At 44.1% G+C, this 21468-nt stretch overlaps 1 protein-coding gene across 3 annotated transcripts; it reads left to right on the top strand.

The window, feature by feature from the left end:
- Positions 1 to 645: 645 nt before the first annotated feature.
- On the top strand, positions 646 to 21233 carry LOC146506131 (uncharacterized). 3 transcript variants are annotated; one of them, XM_085179978.1, is made up of 6 exons: positions 646 to 879; positions 2436 to 2634; positions 10800 to 10843; positions 11356 to 11415; positions 16416 to 17024; positions 17227 to 21233. In XM_085179978.1, the coding sequence occupies exons 3-6, from the start codon at positions 10828 to 10830 to the stop codon at positions 19992 to 19994; spliced, it is 3453 nt and encodes a 1150-aa protein (XP_085036104.1). In that variant the 5' UTR covers positions 646 to 879; positions 2436 to 2634; positions 10800 to 10827; the 3' UTR covers positions 19995 to 21233. The 3 variants fall into 3 exon arrangements, with proteins under 3 accessions (XP_085036104.1, XP_085036105.1, XP_085036103.1); XM_085179979.1 differs by lacking the exon at positions 646 to 879 and having other exon boundaries at positions 1823 to 2634; XM_085179977.1 differs by lacking the exons at positions 646 to 879; positions 2436 to 2634; positions 10800 to 10843 and having other exon boundaries at positions 11295 to 11415.
- Positions 21234 to 21468: the final 235 nt, after the last annotated feature.

The following is a 21468-nucleotide window of genomic DNA, read 5'->3' as shown; positions in this document are numbered from 1 at the left end:
CTGCTGTTGGATCCCCTAAATGACTTTCCACTCCCATGGCAGCATTCTTACAAATTTCAGTAATAAAATGGAGTTCAGTGCCAATTCACCAAGCACACTGTGAATATTTTATATCCTCAGTTGGAAATTAAATATAAACTCATTTAAGGAAGAATTGTTTCTGTGATCCATCTACACTCCTACTGTTGTATGAATCTGATAGATTCAGTGGTTGAATGTAACTTTGCACATTTACAGACTACAATTCAGGAATTAACCAGGAGAGGTTGTTCTCCTCATCTAACAGAAACCAGTTTTTATTCAGTTGTAAAATTTTCTCAGTCTCAGTTTTCTTTGAGGTGTTAAATGGTAAATGTTCTGTATAGCCCTTTACTTAGTCCCTAAGGACCTCAAAGCATTTTACACTACATTCAGTCATTCACACACAGGTGTGATGTGTGATGGCAGCTACATTGTAGCTACAGCCACCCTGGGGTGCACTGACAGAGGCGAGGCTGCCAGACACTGGCGCCACCGGGCCCTCTGACCACCACCAGTAGGCAACAGGTGAAGCGTCTGTCCAAGGACACAATGACCGAGACTGTCCAAGCCGGGGCTCGAACCGGCAACCTTCTGATTACAAGGCAAACTCCCAACTCTTGAGCCACGATCGCATTGCAGGTTAAACATTGACTCAGGTGTTCAGGTGTCTCAGTGATGTCAGCAGTGAGACTCCCGCCCACTCTGCTGAGAAGACTTTGTTACAGGTGAGTTTTCACTTTGAAGAGGAGTCGCATGAAACGTGTGGAATATCAATGACGACTGTTTTTAGCTTAAAGACCTGAAGAGTCAGCATGAATTCTGTTCCCAGCACAGTGATGTCACAGACACACAGCTCAGGTAAGATCTGCAGGATGATCTGATCAATAATAACAACTAAAATCATGCACAGATTGCAGGATCTCTGCGGTTCTGTTTGTAACGTTTGATCTGAAAGACAAAAATCCGGAGAATTTTTTTCTTTTTTTAAATTTTATGTCAAAAAGCTCGTCTGTTTTAAATTTGTTCAGATTTTAATAAAGTAACGTTTTTAATCCAGCCGGGCATTTTTGTTCAAGAGCGAAGAGTCTAAAGTCCAGGGACGATGAATTTAATTGCAGCTATAATGTTAAAAGCAATAAAAAATTCAATAATAAAAGTATAATGTTTAACTGTAAGAATATTAACTTTGTAAATGTAGATCTGTGTGTATTAGTGCAGCTTCTATTCATGTTAATAACCAGGAGCCCGTCAAAATAACATTTGGTTTTCAGAAAGTTTCAGACAGTCATGTCCCATCTGGTGTGTTTTTATTTGCTTTCATCACAGTTATGGATACTTTCCTTCTTTTCATCAGTTTACAGACATCAGAGTAATAAATATGATACGTGGTATATATCTGAGTAACAGTAATGTAACACTCACTGTGACCTGTGTGACCTCCTGTTAGTCTGTAGTAAAAAAAACCCAACTTGAATGACATCGTGTGCTTATTCCATCATGAATTGATGTATTTTTCTTTTTATGTATTTAAGTATTTTTCTTTTTGTGACCGTAGCCATAATTTTCTCTTCTGCACCAACATCTGAAACTTTTGTATTAATCTTTAAAAAGGTTCATAAGTCTTAGTCTCAGATTATCTATGAACATAAAACTGATAGCAGAGAATATTCAGAAAGGGCCCTTTTTAAATCATTAACTCACATCCACATTAATAAAGCCGACCTTTGACCTACAGTTAGATATAAAGTAAATGTGACGTGTATCACGCCCTGTGAGTCGATGAGTAACAGCATGCAAAAAGAAGAAAATGATAACGTTTAAGTGAACATTGACCACAGAGTAGATAACATTCACTGTACACAGATAAACACAGACTTCTTGTTACCTTGTTTAATTTGAACAGAGGCAAACTCATCAAGTAAAGCCTCTAAGCTTGGTGGGAGGAAATATTAGAGAGTAACCTGACCCCCTCAAAGTTCTCGTATATGCAAATCTGGAGGTTTTATTTATGACCTCAGCAGTGATGGTCAGGGGTACTCGACATTGCTGTTGGATGTGCATGCAGATGCAGTTAAGCATGTATTTGATGACACAGCGACCAGGTGTTTTATCAGGACAGGTGAACACAAACGTGTCTGTACACACTGCAAAACAACTCAGAGCTCAGAAGCTTAGTGTCAAAAGGGGCCCAATATGTGACTGTGGAGACAGCAGAGCAATTTTCACAAAGTTTATTTACAAGTTTAAGCAAAGGAATAAACTTGGTGAGGGATTCAGGGCTTGATGTTTGAACACGACTCGTAGTGTGGAGATCTAAAGCTGTAACTGTGGACAGAGGAGTGTGTGATTAGCGTGGGTATGAAACTTCTCCAGGCTTCAATGTATTTGAAAGAGGACTATGACTCATGTTGCAGGCAGAGTTGGCGACACTTTGAGGAGCAGCTGAAGATCCGGGTCAGCTGAAGAGAGCGATGCTGGGCTGACCCGAGTTAAAAGGGATCCAGTGCAAAACAGTGGCAAGAGGGCAGGCAGGTGCCATACTGAAATCCTTCCCAGGAGTCAGAGCATGACACAGGTGGTGTGACCAGAGAGCTGTAGCACAAGAAAAACAAGGTGGGTACAAAGACTTAAACTAGAAGCATGTAGCATGAGAGCCATTTACCAATGTGGGTAAAGTGACAAACAAGCAATGAAGATGCTGGTCTTAAATATTTTCAGTAGATTGCGCTGGATTAACTCCAGGTGAGTTGGGCAGGTGAGGAGATGACAGCTCCGCCCAGGGGTGGAAACAGGAGAATCTGGAGCTCAGTGGAAAACTACCAGCAGCTCACTCGGACTATCACACTTAGATGGTTTAAATGTCAAAATCTGAATACAAAATAAAAGTATAATGAAAGCTTTAATCTTTCCCTTTGTGTGGGAAACTGAACATGGCACACATAGGACAGGACAAATATCAAAATAATATAAGTAGTAATACACACAAACACCCTGAGACTCCAAAACCCCACAAAGGAGGGGTGGCGGGGGTGGGGGTGGTTTTCCAGTCTTTGGCAGGGGTCTCAAACTCCAGTCCTCGAGGGCCTTTGTCCTGAAACTTTTGTGTCCCTGCTGCAACACACCTGAAGAACATTAAAGACTCTCTAGACTACATGCCGAGGTGGAATAGGCTTCCATGATCCATCATAGCAGATGGTTCGCAATAATTGGAATGAGGACAGACCCAGAGTCTAGATGCTGGTGGTGCTGGATGCAAAGACAAAGGCAGCGCTCCGAATGACAAAGGTGAAGCAGAGATTTGGAGGAAGCGTGCTGCATAAATGAGTTTGAAAGGCAGACTGAAAGAACAGATATTTAAAGCACACAGAACAGAATCTGACTGGCTTGCAGAAGGTGAGCAAGAAAATTATTGGATTAGCATTAAGATGACAGTATTAAATCTGAAAACATGGAAAAGTAGAAGTGATGTAAAGAATAGACTTGTGTAATGAGCATGAAAACCCAGTCACCTCCTTTCCAAGCTCCTTAGTCTACCATGAACTGGATGACTGAAAACTTAGACAGACATAAAGAACAGACTAGCAGCCCGAACACCAGGAAAGCTGACAGATGAGTGATTACAGAGTTCAATTGAATCTTTATCGAACTCCAGAGTGATTGCTGACACACCCATGTTACGTTCCCCCCGAAGGGGTCTAGGCATACGAGTGAGGGGACCAGTAACAAATGAGTGCAGAACAGAATGAAAGGAAAACAGACAGGTGTTTTTAGTAAATAAAATGGTCTTTATTTTAGATAATCTTAACATAAAGAGCCAGCAACGCCGTTTTACCAATAACACTTGGAAAAAGGAAAAAAGGTTGCAACAACAAAGAACATAACAACCAAACAAAAACTCCACACTACGAGGAGGCACTTCCAGTGGCCCACAAGCTCACCCTGTCACTAGCAGCAGCTAGCTTTACTGCTGCCGAGGCCCACAAGCCCACACTACTCACGTAAAGCAGCTATACTGTTTCCACAACTCCACACTTCAGGCAGGATAACTACACACCAAGAACACAAAGCAGAGACACCAGAGAACACTGCTCACAGCTCATCCCCAGCTGACTGGGACCAGGTGGTAAATGAGTCCAATGAGCAGCAGCTGTGTCCTGGGGAGAGAGAAGAGCAAGAGAGAGACAGGGGTGGAGCAAGAGAGGAGGAGGTGGAGAAAAACACCATGCCCACACAAGGGCAGTATCAGGAGGCCCAGCTAGGGCCATAACACCCCCTCCCATAAATACAAACCAGTGGTTTGTCACAGAAAGTCCTACCCAGCTTTTAAACATATACCTACCATGCACCATAATTACGGTTAGGCATACCCTGCCAGATCTGCCAAGACCCTTTTGATGGGTTGAAAACACTACACGGGGTTGGCTCAAGTCCCTCAACATAGTGTTCCAAGTGACAGCCAGATGTTTTTTGAGCCATTACATATGAAGAACCCGTCAGGCAGCTAGAAGGCCTTACAGCAACACTTCTTTGACGCTTTTTCGCTAGGTCATGGCGATAGGCATGCTGGTTAGCCAGAGGTAGAGTTGGATGTCTCGAGACCGGTCTTGGTCTCGAGACCGGTCTCGAGACCACTTTTACATGGTCTTGGTCTCGTCTTGGTCTCGACGGACTTTTGTCTTGGTCTCGGTCTTGGTCTCGACGGACTTTTGTCTTGGTCTCGGTCTTGGTCTCGACGGACTTTTGTCTTGGTCTCGGTCTTGGTCTCGCTGTCTCGGTCTTGCGCTCTCAAATCGACATAGTGTTCGGGAGATTTGGAGTCAACCATCAGCGGAGCGGGGGGTGTCTTACTGGGCTTAAGCCTGGGTCATTTTTTCTGAAGCATGGGGTTTTTTGGAGTGTAATTTGTTTGTTAGATGCCTGACTGACAACTGTATAAAACAAAAACAACACACGAAGCACAGAGCGCACCGTCGTAAATTCCCCCTGATTTTGGTATGATCCGAGCTTTGGCACTAGGCGACTGAGCACAGCACCCATGTGAGCGAGGGGGGAGAAGCTGCTGCCTGCGAGTTTGCTGCAGAGGAGAGCTTAAGTTTGACCAGGTACCAACGGAAATCATTCGTACTGAACTAATAATGTAAATATGACGGTGTATCACAAAAGATTGATATCAAACTGATCACTTGGTTGCGTTACTTACTCTTCGAGTGAATCAACAAATGGATAAATAAAAAGCCGAACGACAATGCTGATTTTGTTTAGAGAGTCTTAGCTTACATCTCATATTTTCAGTTGTTACCCTCCACGGCTAAACAAACTCTCTAAATCGGTTTCAGTTGTGTACTGATGAACACAACAATGGACATAAGGAGCTTCTTTCAAAGAAAAAACTCAGGTAGATGTTATTTTATATATTATGCTTTGTATGTTGTTGTTGTATGTTCAGTATATCTATGCAAAACAAGAGGAATTTCAATACACAGCAGTATATTCACAGTTGAAACCAGATATTTACATACACTTTAGGGAGAAAACATAAAACCTTTTTTTTACTGTTAAACATCAATTTAGAGTAAACTTTTGTTTTAGATAAATAAATGTTGCAATGTCTTTTGAATTAGTTAAATGTCAGAATAAAAAGAGGGAGCTGTCTATTTTAATCACTTTCATCAAATGTAGGAGTACATATACACTAAGTTTATTGTTAATTAAGATTAATTAAGAAAACTCCAGATGATTCCATTCTGAGCTGAAGAAGCTTCTGATTGGTTAGTAGAGTCCATGTGGGTAAATTGGTGGCACAGCTGTGGATGCATATAAGGCAAAACACAGAGCCTGTTTCTTTGAAATGGGAAAGTTTCTTTGAAAAATAAAGAGATGTCAACCAAAACACCTGGAAAAGAATTCTGGAAAAGAATTGTGGAGCTCCATAAGTGTGGCTCAATTTTGAATACAATTTGGTGCCATTTACAATTAAGAAATACAGACAGTTTCTCTCTTTACTCTTAAAGTTAACAAATATGTTTTTTATATTTATCAATCTAAAAAAAGAAACATTTAGTCTGATTTGATGTTACAATTAAAAAGTGTTTTTTTATCTGAAGAGTATGTAAATATCTGGTTTCCACTGTATATTTGTGTTTGGCTTGATTGTCAGCACAAAGAGGGAGAGAGAGGAACAGAGAGGGAGAGAGACGACGAAAATGACGACAGAACAGAGATGGAACAAGAGCAGGTGAGACACACAAGTTAGTCAAATGGTTGTTTGCCAAAAACTCATCAGAACATGTATCTCGTACCTATTGTATCTTTTTAGATAGCGTTTGTTACTTTTAAAATTCTATATTTATTAAGTTATGCAGGCTTGTTTGCTCAACAAGGCTGAATAATTATATAAACTTTTCAGAATCTAAATAGTGTACTTTGGTAGAATTAAAAAATAAGTGTAGTGCAGGTCTAAGATGATTTTTAGTGCTGCTATCATCTAGTTCTGATTCTGGTTCTGTCTTGGTTACTGTTGTAGTCCTGTTTTAATTCTGGATCAGTTCTGGGTCTGGTTGAATTGGGGTTTAGTCCCTGTGTCTTGATACAGGCCCGACTTTGTTCTGCCTTGCTGCTTAATTAAAAAAACTATATATATATATATATATATATATATATATATATATATACATATGAAGTCATTCTTTTTTGAACAAAGCTCAAAACAGTGCCTAATAATCTTTCAGTCATTTCTACCCCCACTTAATTTCCTTTGGCTGCTCAGCTCTCACACAGTGGCTCAGCTACGCTCCAATCCCTCCATATTGTGGCCAATCACATGCGAGGATATAGGATAATATCATTATGTGAAAAACAGAGAGGGTGAGAGACGCAACAGTCAAGTGGAGCATGCGTCAGTCCTTTCAGTGAGTGAGTGAGACAGTAGACAGCGGTGAGGAGGGCTGTGCGAAAGCAAAAACACATAAATATGCCCGAGACCCGTAAACGAAGCAGCATCTGGCTGCAGTTTAAAGACATTTTTTGTCTCGGTCTTGGTCTCGTCTCGTCTCGGTCTTGGTCTTGTCTTGGTCTCGATACCCTCTGGTCTTGGTCTTGTCTTGGTCTCGATACCCTCTGGTCTTGGTCTTGTCTTGGTCTCGGATTAGGCGGTCTTGACTACAAGTCTAGCCAGAGGTGCAGGCTGTTACACACAATCTGTCACACTGTAGTTCATCTGGACCCGAAAGATTGTCACCAGGTGGCCGCTCAGAATTAGTCGATCTCTGACAGTGACCAAATGACACCACTGAGCAATTATGCTCCAATTGTTCCCTAGGACTGGCAACTTTGTCCGTTTGTGAACCACAGTTCACTCTTTTGAAAGCAGATCAATTTTGCTTTGAGTTGGCTTTCATACAGTGAGCAATCAGGTGGCCAGGTTTGTGGCAGAAGAAACAGAGCTTTGTTTTGGCTCTTGAAACCATGCCTGTATCAGCTTTGCTAGCTGGTACACTCCTAGCCCTCGAGACTGACTGTTTCTGTTTGTAGGCCCCACAATTTGCTACTAAATGGCCAGACTTGAAACAGAAAAAACACTTTGGTTTTGCCTTGGGATGGGACACAGGTAACTCGCTCCTTGGGTACTGCACTGTTGGCACATTGCTAACCTTCACTGAGGCATCGCGTCGGTCGTGCTTAATAACACTAGTTTTATGGATGAGGGCAAACTCATCAGCCAGTGTTGCAGCCTGCTGTAATGAGGACACCTTATGTTCACTGAGGTATACTGCGATGCGCTCGGAGATGCAGTTCTTAAACTCCTCTATCAGCATTAATTCACGTATCGACACCAGATCAGTAGCTTTGCTGGACACACACCACCGATCAAAAAGCACACTTTTCTTCCTTGCAAAATCTCGGTAGGATTGACCCTGTCCCCTTTTTAATCCCCGGAAACGCTGCCTATAAGCTTCTGGGACTAGCTCATAAGCTAGCAGGATGGCACTTTTCAGCTTGTCATAATTCAGACTGTCCTGAGCTGACAATGAGGAACAAACTTCCTGAGCCTTACCTACCAGCTTACATCGTAGCAAAATAGCCCACGAATCCCATGGCCAGTGCAAGGCTGTGGCTATATGCTCAAAGGACTCAAAATAACTGTCAACCTCAGTGTCGCGAAACACTGGAACCAGACGAATGTTTTTCCCCACATCAAATGGTGCCTCTGCCTGCAGAATAGAGGCCGTCGCAGGAAGGGAAGCCTGCTGGAGTTCCAACTGTCGCAACTTAACAGCTGTCTCCGCCTGTACCTTTTTCAATTTAACCTCCCTGGCTCTGGCAAGTTCTGCGTCTAAACGCTTAAGCTCCAACTCCTTCTTTAGCTGGAACTCCCTCTCACGATCCTCCCTTTCCAACTGAAGACGATCCAGGTGGACACGTAGCCTGGCATTGTGCTTTGAACCTACGGATGACTCTATGGAGAGTGGTTCAAAGTGAGGCAGTGTCATTGGATTGTCCTCAGGCAGCCCCTGAACAACAGGCGTAGACACTGATTGAGCTACACCTTGAGCTGGAACCTGCAGAACAGGCTGAGACATTACACGATGCTCAGGTAGACTGGCAGACACTGGCAGTGCCACCATCCCTTTCTCCACCAAGCCAGACACAAGAGCAGCCTTCAGCTCAGCCTTACAAAGAGCTGTGGAGACACAAATGCCATAAAATGATGCCACCTCATGCAGATCCCTCTTCCTACAGGTGTCCAGCTGGACAAGCGAAGGGTTTGCTAGAAACACAGTAATATCAAAGGTAGCCATTAAAACTAAAACTACCTGAGGCTAATAGTAACAACAAAGAAGCACCACCTCCAATGCACAAATGAAAAACAGGTGGGAAATGTGTGGCCACAGGGTTAACCAATAAATAAAAATACCACCGACCCTCTCCCTAGACCTACCTACTAAAATCTTAGCCTGCTTAGCTTCTGGAGTGTACCAGGCTCGAGGCAACTTTAAAGGCTAAGCATCAAGTGCACAAAGCACCGACAAGCCTACCCCTGACAGGGAACTAATCCCCACCCGGGATTACTCCGAAAATAAAAAAGGCAAAATAAAAAATGAGTGCCTGAAGGAGGAGCTTACGCTTAGCTAGACACTCCCCTTTGCTAACTGGAGAGAGAGCACAGCAGATACCATACAACTAAACAGGCCACCGGCAAACAACTCACTAATACTCAATTGCTATTCCTTCCATTCATATCCCGGATGAGCCCCCACATTGTGACGTTCCCCCCGAAGGGGTCTAGGCATACGGGTGAGAGGACCAGTAACAAACAAAGTCCAGAACAGAATGAAAGGAAAACAGACAGGTGTTTTTAGTAAATAAAATGGTCTTTATTATAGATAATCTTAACATAAAGAGCCGGCAATGCTGTTTTACCAATAACACTTGGAAAAAAGAAAAAAGGTTGCAACAACAAAGAACATAACAACCAAACAAAAACTCCACACCACGAGGAGGCACTTCCAGTGGCCCACAAGCTCACCCTGTCACTAGCAGCAGCTAGCTTTACTGCTGCCAAGGCCCACAAGCCCACACTACTCCCGTAAAGCAGCTATACTGTTTCCACAACTCCACACTTCAGGCAGGATAACTACACACCAAGAACACCCCACACTGCTCACAGCTCATCCCCAGTTTATATGACCTCAAAGAGGTGATTGCTGACTGGGCCCAGGTGGTAAATGAGTCCAATGAGCAGCAGCTGTGTCCTGGGGAGAGAGAAGAGCAAGAGAGAGACAGAGGGGTGGAGCAAGAGAGGAGGAGGCGGAGAAAAACACAACGCCCACACAAAGGCAGTATCAGGAGGCCCAGCTAGGGCTGTAACACCCATGTTACTCAATCAACAACTTCTCTGGCGGACAGGTACAGATATTACCATGATGGTTTAATTATTTACCTTGCTGAATTGAAATTTCCCCAGAGACACATCTAACTACACTCAGTCACACTTTGCAATAATAATGGTTTTGATCTGAATAAATAAAATCTGAACCATGTGACCAGAGATGGCAGAGGGAAGCAAACTTTCAGGATGGTGTTAAATTATTTCCCCAAAGGAAAGGATGAGAAGATTTAGAATATTTACTGAAACTTAATAACTTTGACATTCAAGATTTACTAGGAAGCATTAAATGCACCAAAAACTTGTGATCTACGATCAAACCAGCACTGAAACCTTAAAAGTGAACAACAATCTGAAATGTACTCTCTGCCCAACATGTTCTCACTCCCAAAGTGTAACATACTATGCTATGTGACAAATCGTCTGTATGTTATGCTTTCGGCCACCCAACACTTTCCTATGTTACGCGTTCGGAAACAGGAGGAAACATGAGAACAGTTTGTACTGAATCTACACATGTACATTTATTTTACTTTCTCATCATGAATCGCTTTGGAAAACACTATCTTAACACATTTGTGGTTAAAGTTAGCGATTATGGTTATAATTAGGGTTAAAGCTGGAATACACGGACGGAACGTGTGTCACCACCGGGAGCATCATTCTATTGGATTCCATCCACACGTATCATAGGGACACGGAAGGTTACCTTTTGCATTCTCATGGGACACCTCGGGACGTGTTCTCATTCCCAATGTGTATACACATCGGGAATGAGCATGCTCTGTTCTGCAACATTTTAAATGCAGTCATGCTTCTGAAGACAGAAGATTTTGTTCACTTTGTTGTGAATATTTAGAACATTGTTCTTTTTTTCTTTTCAACTCTACAGTCAGTGAGTTCTGCAGCTCAATGACAGCATGGCAGCAGCATCTGGTGAGTCTTACTTTGTCACACTTACATGCAGTACCTGTGAGTTACCTCCCTCTACAAGCACTTTCTGAAAGTAATCTGTTTCTTGGTTTCTCCTTGTTGCTGAAATCTGAAATTTGTCTGATTGGAGGCTAAACGATGTGACTACAGGTTAATATGGTACAGCAGGTCTCATCTTAGTGTCTTTTCTGAACCAGGATGCTGTGTTGCATGTAACATACTTTAACAATGTGTTTAACCAATAACGTTTGTCAGAATGTATTTTCTGAAAATTAAAAGTCACATTTAATAATCTTTCAAAGTAAACTTTGTTTCCTCTGCTATATACAGTTCAGTACATAGAGAGACGAGACGACAGTTTCCCAGAACTAATGTGATCTGTTCATACAGTCAGCTGTTGACATTAAAAGTGCATCGTTCCATCTGATGTAGTCATTGCAGGATAACACGTCTCAGTGCATAAACTACTACTAATAATAATGAACGGAGAGTTATGTATTTCTTTATCTTTGCAGGACCACAAGACACTTTCCACAGACGTCGCAGGAAGAGCTTCGAACTTCTGCCACCCTACAGTGAGTTTTTAAAGAAAAGATGTTTAATGCAAACTTTAACTGGGCAATTTAAGGTGGAACACATTAGAGGCAGGTGATGACAAAATATAGCAGGAAGTTGAAGCCTGTTTGGAATAATGAAAACCCCTATTGCACGGATTCTGCTTTCTCTCTTTACATTTAAAGATAATATAATGTACAGAAAAGTGAAGAAAACTATTTTATGTAAACTTTTGGGGGTCATTTCTGGGAGAGGTTACAGCAAATGTCTCCTTAACTTCATGTTAACAGATCAAACACTCAGGATACCAGTGTTTGTTTATGTAGCTCTATGCCACAGACATGAAGTTGGTGCAATCTTCAAAAGAGATTGTAGGAAAGAAAACTGCTGAAGCCTGAACAAGGAGAAAAAAAAATGTCTTCAGATTATGACACTGTGGATTTAAAACTGATCTTTTAACAGAGGTACATTTATTCATTGTCACAGCGGTGGATCGGAGAGAGGACACGGTTCAAAGTTCTTTATTAACCACACTGGTGCGCTATATACACACGTGAAGGGGGGGGGGGGGGGTAGACCAGGGTTCCGGGGGTCAACAGGTTGGGAAACACACGCCTTCGTACTGGCTCCACTCTCCACACTGCAGGTTACCTGGTGTAATGTTTTTCAGCTACAAAGAAACATGGTCTGACTCCTACCTAACTATATAAAGAGTATCTGAAGGTTAAATGCAGCTAACATGTCCTGTTTTAAACCAGACCTCCGCGCCGCTGCTCTCAGCCACCATCGCTCTGGCAGACAGAGAGCTAGAGTCAGAGCAGGGGAGAGGCGAGCTGGAACAAACCATTATGGGAGGGATCTATACTTTTGTTGTTAAAATGTTACATCTCAACCAAGTACTGTATGCTTTTTATATTTTTAGTAGTGTGTCACACAAACAGCAAATATTGTCAAAAAAGTAAGAAATCTTTGGGGGTGCTTTGATTCATTCAGCACCCCCAAAAATGGGCTAAAATCGCTCCTGATCTCCACACAAGCAGCTCCACTCTCACCCACGGGGTCCAGGGGTCACAATGAGGGCAGAGCCAGAGAAACCTATTTACAGAGATGAGGATTAATCCAAGGCAAGCATGGGTCAACAGAATCGCAATGAAGCCAGGCAATACTAACGAGAGTTACTCAATATTCCAGCGACGAGTAGCTCAGAGCCCCCGCCTTAAGAAGAGTCAGAGATCAAATTGCAAATCACCGGTGATCAGATGCAGGTGCGTGGGCCAAGGGCGGGAGCCCAATCTAAGCTCCGCCCAGGCAGACAGACGAGAGAGAGAGAGAGCAAGGAGAGCAAAACAACAAACACTTGTGGCCACATTGGGCTGGCCGGGGAGACACAGGGACCATGACATTTTTCAGCTCTCAAACTTTATGTAGTATTCTCACATGTGAATATATATTTATGGCTCAGTAATGGTTCATAAATACTAGAAAAAATAACACACATTTTAACAAAATGACAATTTTTGTGCATTTTTCAATAATTACAACTCAGTGGTTACAAGTGGAAAATCATTCAAATTATCCATCCATCCATCCATCTTCATCCGCTTTATCCGAGGCCGGGTCGTGGGGGCAGCAGCCTAAGCAAAGAGGCCCAGACCTCCCTCTCCCCAGCCACCTCCTCCAGCTTATCCGGGGGAACACCAAGGCGTTCCCAGGCCAGCCGAGAGATATAATCTCTCCAGCGTGTCCTGGGTCTGCCCCGGGGCCTCCTCCCAGTGGGACATGCCTGGAACACCTCACCCAGGAGGCGCCCAGGGGGTATCCTTGTCAGATGCCCAAACCACCTCAGCTGGCTCCTTTTGATGTGGAGCAGCAGCGGCTCTACTCTGAGCCCCTCCCGGATGGCCGAACTTCTCACCCTATCTCTAAGGGAGAGGCCAGCCACCCTTCGGAGGAAGCTCATTTCCGCCGCTTGAATCCGCGATCTCGTTCTTTTGGTCACTACCCACAGCTCGTGGCCATAGGTGAGGGTAGGGACGTAGATCGACCGGTAAATTGAGAGCTTCGCTTTTACACTCAGCTCCCTCTTCACCACGACGGACCGGTGCAGCGTCTGCATTACTGCAGCTGCAGCCCCAATCCGTCTGTCGATCTCCGGCTCCCTTCTCCCATCACTCGCAAACAAGACCCCGAGATACTTGAACTCCTCCACTTGGGGCAGGAACTCATCCCCGACCCGGAGTGGGCACTCCACCCTTTTCTGGCTGAGAACCATGGCCTCAGATTTGGAGGTGCTGATCCTCATTCCTGCTGCTTCACACTCGGCTGCGAACCGCTCCAGTGCGAGCTGGAGGCCCTCACCCGATGAAGCCAACAGAACCACATCATCCGCAAAAATCAGAGATGAGATTCTGAGGCCACCAAAGCGAAAGCCCTCCGCCACTTGGCTGCGCCTAGAAATCCTGTCCATAAAAATTATGAACAGAACCGGTGACAAAGGGCAGCCCTGGCGGAGCCCATCACCCACCGGGAACGAGTCCGACTTATTGCCGGCAATGCGAACCAAGCTCTTGCAACGGTTGTATAGGGATCGAATGGCCCGTAGCAATGGGCCAGACACCCCATACTCCTGCAACACCTCCCACAGGACACCCCGAGGGACACAGTCGAATGCCTTCTCCAAGTCCACAAAACACATGTAGACTGGTTGGGCAAACTCCCATGCACCCTCAAGTATCCTCGAGAGGTTGAAGAGCTGGTCCAGTGTTCCGTGACCAGGACGAAAACCGCATTGTTCCTCGTGTAGCCGAGGTTTGACTAGCGGACGAACTCTCCTTTCCAGCACCCTGGCATAGACTTTCCCAGGGAGGCTGAGGAGTGTGATCCCCCTGTAGTTGGAACACACCCTCTGGTCCCCCTTCTTAAAGATGGGGACCACCACCCCGGTCTGCCAGTCCACGGGTACTGCCCCTGATCTCCACGCAACATTGCAGAGGCGTGTCAACCAGGACAGCCCTACAATGTCCAGAGCCTTCAGGAACTCGGGGCGGACCTCATCAACACCAGGGGCTCTGCCACCAAGGAGTTGTTTAACTGCCTCAGTGACCTCGCCCCCGGAAATTGGCGGGTCATTCCCCTCGTCCCCAGACTCTGCTTCCTCCTCGGAAGACGCGTCAGTGGGATTAAGGAGGTCCTCGAAGTATTCCTTCCACCACCTGACAATTTTCTCAGTCAACGTCAGCAGCGCTCCGCCAGCACTATACACAGTGCAGGTAGAGCACCGCTTTCCCCTCCTGAGACGCCTGACGATTTGCCAGAATCTCTTCGAGGCAGTCCAAAAGTCTTTTTCCATGGCCTCTCCGAACTCCTCCCACACCCGAGTTTTTGCTTCAGCCACTGCCCGAGCCACATTCCGCTTGGCCTGTCGATACCTGTCGGCTGCCTCCGGAGTCCCACAGGCTAACCAAGCCCGATAGGACTCCTCCTTCAGCCTGGTGGCTCCCTTCACCTCTGGTGTCCACCATTTGGTTCGGGGATTACCACCACGGCAGGCACCAACCACCTTGCGGCTGCAGCTTAATGCAGCAGCTTCGGCAATGGAGACGCTGAACATGGTCCATTCGGACTCAATGTCCCCCGCCTCCCTCGGAATGCTGTTGAAGCTCTGCCGGAGGTGTGCGTTGAAGATCTCGCGGACTGGGGCCTCTGCTAGTCGTTCCCAGCACACCCTCACTACGCGTTTAGGTGCACCAGGTCTGTCCAGCGTCCTCCCCCGCCACCTGATCCAACTCACCACCAGGTGGTGATCAGTTGACAGCTCAGCCCCTCTCTTTACCCGAGTGTCCAGAACATATGGTCGCAGGTCTGGTGATACGATTACAAAATCGATCATCGACCTACGGCCTAGAGCGTCCTGGTGCCACGTGCACTTATGGACACTCTTATGTTCGAACAAGGTGTTTGTTATGGCCAAACTGTGATTAGCACAGAAGTCCAATAACAAAGCACCGCTCGGGTTCAGATCAGGGAGGCCGTTCCTCCCAATCACGCCCCTCCAGGTCTCGCTGTCATTACCCACGTGAGCATTGAAGTCTCCCAGCAGGACAACAGAGTCTCCAGGTGGAGCACCTTCCAGCACCCCCCCCAGGGACTCTAAGAAGGCTGGGTACTCCGAACTGCCACTCGGCGCATAAGCGCAGATGACAGTCAGGACCCGTTCCCGACCCTAAGGCGCAGGGAACAAACCCTCTCGTCCACCGGGAAAAACCCCAACGTACCGGCAGCAAGCCGAGGGGATATTAGAATACTCACCCCAGCCCGCCGCCACTCACCAGGGGCAACTCCAGACTGAGACCGAGTCCAGCCCCTCTCCAGTAGACTGGTTCCAGAGCCCAAGCCATGCGTAGAGGTGAGCCCGACTATATCTAGCCGGTACCTCTCAACCTCACGCACTAACTCAGGCTCCTTCCCCACCAAAGAGGTGACATTCCATGTCCCTATTGCCAGTCTTGGCAGCCGGGGGTCAGTCCGCCAGGGCCTCCGCTCCTGGCCGCCACCCGGCACACAATGCACCCGACCCCTATGGCGCCTCCTGCGGGTGGTGGGCCTGCGGGAGGATGGGCCCATGTGGCCGGGCCCCATGGACTAAGGCCCGGCCACCAGACGCGCGCCCTCGGGCACCCTCCCCGGGCCTGGCTCCAGGGCGGGGCCCCAGTAACCCTATCCCGGGCAGGGTAAACTGTTCCCTTGATGTTCTTTTCATAAGGGTCTTCTGAATCGCTCTTTGTCTGGTCCCTCACCCGGGACCGATTTGCCATGGGAGACCCTACCAGTGGGCAAAAGCCCCCAGACAACATAGCCCCTGGGATCCCTGGGACACACAAACCCCTCCACCACGATAAGGTTGCGATTCACGGAGGAGCATTCAAAGTAGATTTTTAAAAACCTATGATATAATGTTGTTGCTGCTTGTATTAACTTTGAAAGATTCTTTGTTCAGTGTTTGTGTTTGCTGTCATTTCAGTGTCTGAGCTCAGAGCTGTCCTGCTGGGGAACAGCTGGTCTGAGAGGAGCTCAGTGGGAAACTTTATACTGGGAGAGAACAAGTTCAACCCTGAGGAAGAACTGGACCGATGTGTGAGAGTCAGTGGACACATTCAAGGGAAAGAAATATTTCTCATCAACACTCCAGATCTGCTTCATCCAAACATCTCAGAGGACAAAATAAAGGAACATGTGAACAACTGTGTGAGGCTCTCTGATCCTGGACCTCATGTGTTCCTGCTGGTTCTACAGCCTGAAGACTTCACTGAGCATCAAAAAATTAGTCTTTGCAGAGTCCTGAACTTCTTCAGTGATTATTCCTTTAATCATTCACTGGTTCTGATATCACCACCCAGAGAGAGGCGTCCAGGTTTACGGCATAGTGTCATGTATCATACACCTATACAGGAAATGATCAGACGATGTAATAACAAGTCACTGCAGCTTGAAAACCTCAACATTCGGGAGTTACTAGAAAACATGAAATGCATCTTAGAGAGGAACAATGGAACGCATGTGATCTATCATCACACCAGCGCTGAACAAAGAAAAAAAGCTCCTGTTACTTTGAGTTATCCTCAGCCTGTTGGTAAGTAAAAAAAACCCAAACTCTATCTGTAGATATTTTAACATAAAGACACCTTATGAAAAGTGCTCAGAAGGAACTATCCACCGAAAACATGAAGCAGCATTTACTGAAGATGAAAAAAGGGAAGAAAGACCAAAAGGCTTTTAGGATCAGTCAGACTGTCTGAGAGTAATTTCCTGTTTGTATCTTTGCTCCTTTACAGGACGTAGACTCTGCATTTTGCTGTTTGGAGGGAACTCAGAAGAGAAGACAGAACTCTGTAACTTTATTGTGAAGAAAAATTACGATTTTTCAGGATTTTCTCCAGACAGACAAGTTTTCCATGGAGAGTGGAGAGGAAAACCTTTAACAGTAGTGAAAACTCCCGACTTCTTAAGTCCGTCTCTGAAAGCAGTGAGAGAAGAGATGAAGAGCTGTGTGAGTCTCTGTCCTCCTGGACCAAATGTTCTGCTGCTGATGGTGAAACCTTCTGATTTCACTGTGCTGAGCAGAAAAACTCTCAGTTTGACCCTGAGTGTGTTTAATGAAAATGCCTTTAAACACTCAATGGTCATCATCACAGATGAGGAGGAGATACGTTTTTCTGTTAATTCTCTACTTAGAGATTGTGAAGGTAGACACTACAACATGTTTGAAAATGATCACAGACAGTTGATGGAGAAGATTGAGAACATCGTGCATGAGAACAAAGGAAAATTCCTCACAGTCACTGAAGAGACCATCAGACCAAAGTCTGAACACATAAAAGAACCACCTGAAGGTATCAGAAGAATAAAATCTGAACTCATCAAACCATCTCTAAACCTGGTTCTGTGTGGGAGGAGAGGAGCAGGGAAGACGTCAGCAGCCAAGGCCATTTTAGGTCAGACTGAGCTTCATTCAGTCTCCAACTCATCAGAGTGTGTTAAACATCAGGGAGAGGTGTGTGGACGTTGGGTTTCCCTGGTGGAGCTGCCTGCCTTGTATGGAAAACCTCAGGAGGCAGTGATGGAGGAATCACTCAGGTGTATCTCCCTCTGTGATCCTGAGGGTGTCCATGCCTTCATCCTGGTCCTACCTGTGGCTCCCCTCACTGATGAAGACAAGGGAGAGTTAGAGACCATCCAGAACACATTCAGCTCTCGAGTCAATGATTTCACCAGGATTCTGTTCACCGTGGACTCAGATCCTACAGATCCAACTGTTTTAAACTTTGTAAGAGAAGACAAGGACATTCAGAAGCTGTGTCAGACTTACAGAGAACAATTAGTTGTTCTCAACATCGAAGAAAAGCGAATGATCGCAAAGCTTCTGCATGAAGTGGATAAGATGAAAGCTAAAGGATCCAAGTGCTTCACAAAGGACATGTTCACCAAAGCTCAGATGGAAAAGGTAACAAGACTTAAAGCTGAACTGCAGCAAGTTAAACGCAGCAGTGTGGCTTCATCTGATGATGCAAATCAAACTGAACAGTCCATCAGGATGGTGCTGCTTGGAAAAACTGGCAGTGGGAAAAGTGCAACTGCAAACACCATTTTGGGCAAAAAGGTGTTTTTATCCAAAGTCAGTCAGATTTCTGTGACCAGAGAATGTCAGAAAGCCACAGGAGAGATTGATGGACGTCCTGTTGTTGTGGTCGACACCCCCGGCTTGTTTGACACGACTCTGTCCAGTTATGAAGTTCGACAGGAGCTTCTGAACTGTATCAGCATGTTGTCTCCTGGCCCTCACGTGTTCTTACTGGTGCTGCAGATCGGTCGATTTACAGAGGAGGAGAAAGAAACTGTGAAAAAGATCAAAGAGATTTTTGGAAAGAAGTCAGGAAACTTCATCATTGTTACCTTCACCAGAGGAGATGAGCTTGAAGACACATCCATTGAACGTTACATAGAAGAAGACTGTTCTGATTTTGTAAAAACTCTGATTAAAGACTGTGGAGGCAGATACCACGTCTTCAACAACAAAGACCCAAAAAACCGTAGACAAGTGTCAGACCTGCTGATGAAAATTGAAGCCATGTTGAAAGACAATTATGGCGGATACTACACCACTGAGATGTTCCAAGAGGCTGAGGCAGCAATACAGAAGGAGATGGAGAGACTGCTGAAACAGAAGGATGAAGACATGATAAGAGAGAAGGGGGTGCTTAAAAGGAAACATGAAGAAGAAATGCAAAAAATAAAAAGAGAAATGGAAGAAGAGATCTCTAAATTTGAATCTGAGAAAGAGCAGAGCTTGAAAAAACTCAAGCAGATGGAGGAACGCATTAACCAGGAGCGAGAAGAGAGAGAGAGAGAACAGAAAATCAGAGAAGATGAAAACAGAAAGAGGAAAGAACAGGAAGAAACTCAACAACAACAATGGAAACAAAAACTGGAAACTTTGGAAAACCAAATAGAATCAGAATCAAAGGAAGAGCTCATCAGAGAGCTGGAGCAAAACAGAGCAGAAATGAGAAGAGAGAGAGAGGCCTGGGAGATGGAAAGGAAAGAATGGTGGGACAATAGGTATAAAGAAAGTAAACAGAGACGAGAAGCAGAAGATAAGAAAATCAAAAAGCTGACAGAAAAATATGAAAAGGAAAAAGAAGATTATCACAGAAGAATAAAAGATGACTGTGTCAGAATAGAACAGGAGGAAAGAAAAAGAAGAGCATTAGAGAATGACTACAAGAAAAAAATGAAACAAATGAAGCAGAAATATGAAGACGAGGCCAGAAATCAAGCTGAAGAGCTCAATGACTTCAAAGAGAAATACACCAGTGACTTTGAATCTCTGATAGAGAAATATAATGAGGAGATAAGGGATCTGAAGGAAACATATAAGATGTTAATGCAAAAGCATGAGAAACACAAACATGAGTATTCTCATTTGCACAAGGTCTCCAGTGACAAAGAAGAAAGACTGAAGAAAGAATTGGAGGAAATGCAGAAAAAGCATGAAGAAGAAATTAACAAATATAAACAAAAACATAAATGCATCATAGCCTGATGACTTTAAACAGTGCAGCAGTAAAACAGAGAAGAACACATGAGTTTCATACCAGTGTTTGAAAGTGAACATAAAATAAAACATGGATCATCACAAAGGACCTACAGTTGCCTCAGACCAGAGAGCGAGTGACAGAGAGAGCACCACTTTTGTTTGTTTGTTTTTTCAATTAACAAAGCAGCAAAATGCAAAATTGCTGCAATGAAGAAGACTGCTGAAATCTGTCATTTTTAATTTTTAGACTCTGGAGAGGCAGCAGTGTCTGCAAGACACCAACATTAGTGTTTATTATTAGAGCCATATTTTTACACTAGGAGTGTTTTTACTATTGTGCCCAGCAGGTGGTGCTCTCATAAAAATAAATGGACCAATATGGCAAGGCCATGATGATCCACTTGGTAAAATAAATCCGCTTGGCATCTTTCTTGGCCTTAAGACAACAATTCTGAAGGCTAAAGATCCAAACAGGACACGGGAAAAAAAAGGACATTCATCTTCTCCGTTTGAAAGTAAAAGTAATTCAAAGTAATTCACCAAATTATTGTCTGTTTATGATCCACTGCAAACCTGGAAATACTGAACAATTTACAGATGATGTATTTGAAATATTAATTATATGATTTGTTCGTTGCAAGTCGTATTCATTTAAATAGGAAAAAAAATAGCTGTGTTGTAAACAATAAGATAACATAAATTTAGATATAAAATTGGTAAATATCAAAATACATGCACATAATAATTACTGATATTGAGGGTTTAAAAAAATTATATGATGTTATTACATTATTTTCTAATGTGTCTTTGTATGCATTTATTTCAGCGTTGTGTTTATATAGAGTTTGATACAATTATTTAAGGGGTAGGAAATGTTTTATTGACTTTTATTGACTTATGAAGTTTTTACTCTGATTTTATTGGTGGATACTATACACGTGCAGTGCCATAGTTCCCATATGGAAATCCAGAGTGAATATAAAAAAGTTGCTGGTCATTATGTAAGAATGTTTTATAAAAATAAAATGTCCTTCTATTAATGTATCGTGTGTAGTCTGATTACTGGAAAGTCAGGAACATATATGGATATATGGCAGACTTTCTTTATAAATAATCTAAAAGGGCTAAAATGTTGTTCTTCAGTTTTGTTGGATCAAGTTACAGAAGTGTAGAGCTGCCACCCAGGCAAAAGAAAAATAGAGGTCTATCACATTATAACATGAAAACTTGTTCTAACAATATATTTTTCACGTTTGAACAACATAAATATTATATTGTTCGAATGTGATAATCATATTGTTTGAACAATAAAGTTTTTACGTTATAGCATATCTTTTATTGTTCAAACACGATATATTCGTTTGCCTTAACCCTCATAATGTCCCCCCGATTTCCATACAACTGGGGTGATCAGGGGTCAAAACTGTCCCCGCTTCATTTGAGTGTTTTTTAAAGTATAAAGTATAAATTGTCAATCAAT

The sequence above is a fragment of the Neolamprologus multifasciatus genome, chromosome 12 (genome assembly GCF_963576455.1).
Source record: "Neolamprologus multifasciatus chromosome 12, fNeoMul1.2, whole genome shotgun sequence".
Classification (NCBI taxonomy): Eukaryota; Metazoa; Chordata; class Actinopteri; order Cichliformes; family Cichlidae; genus Neolamprologus; species Neolamprologus multifasciatus.
This window is presented reverse-complemented; position numbering and strand designations above follow the sequence as displayed.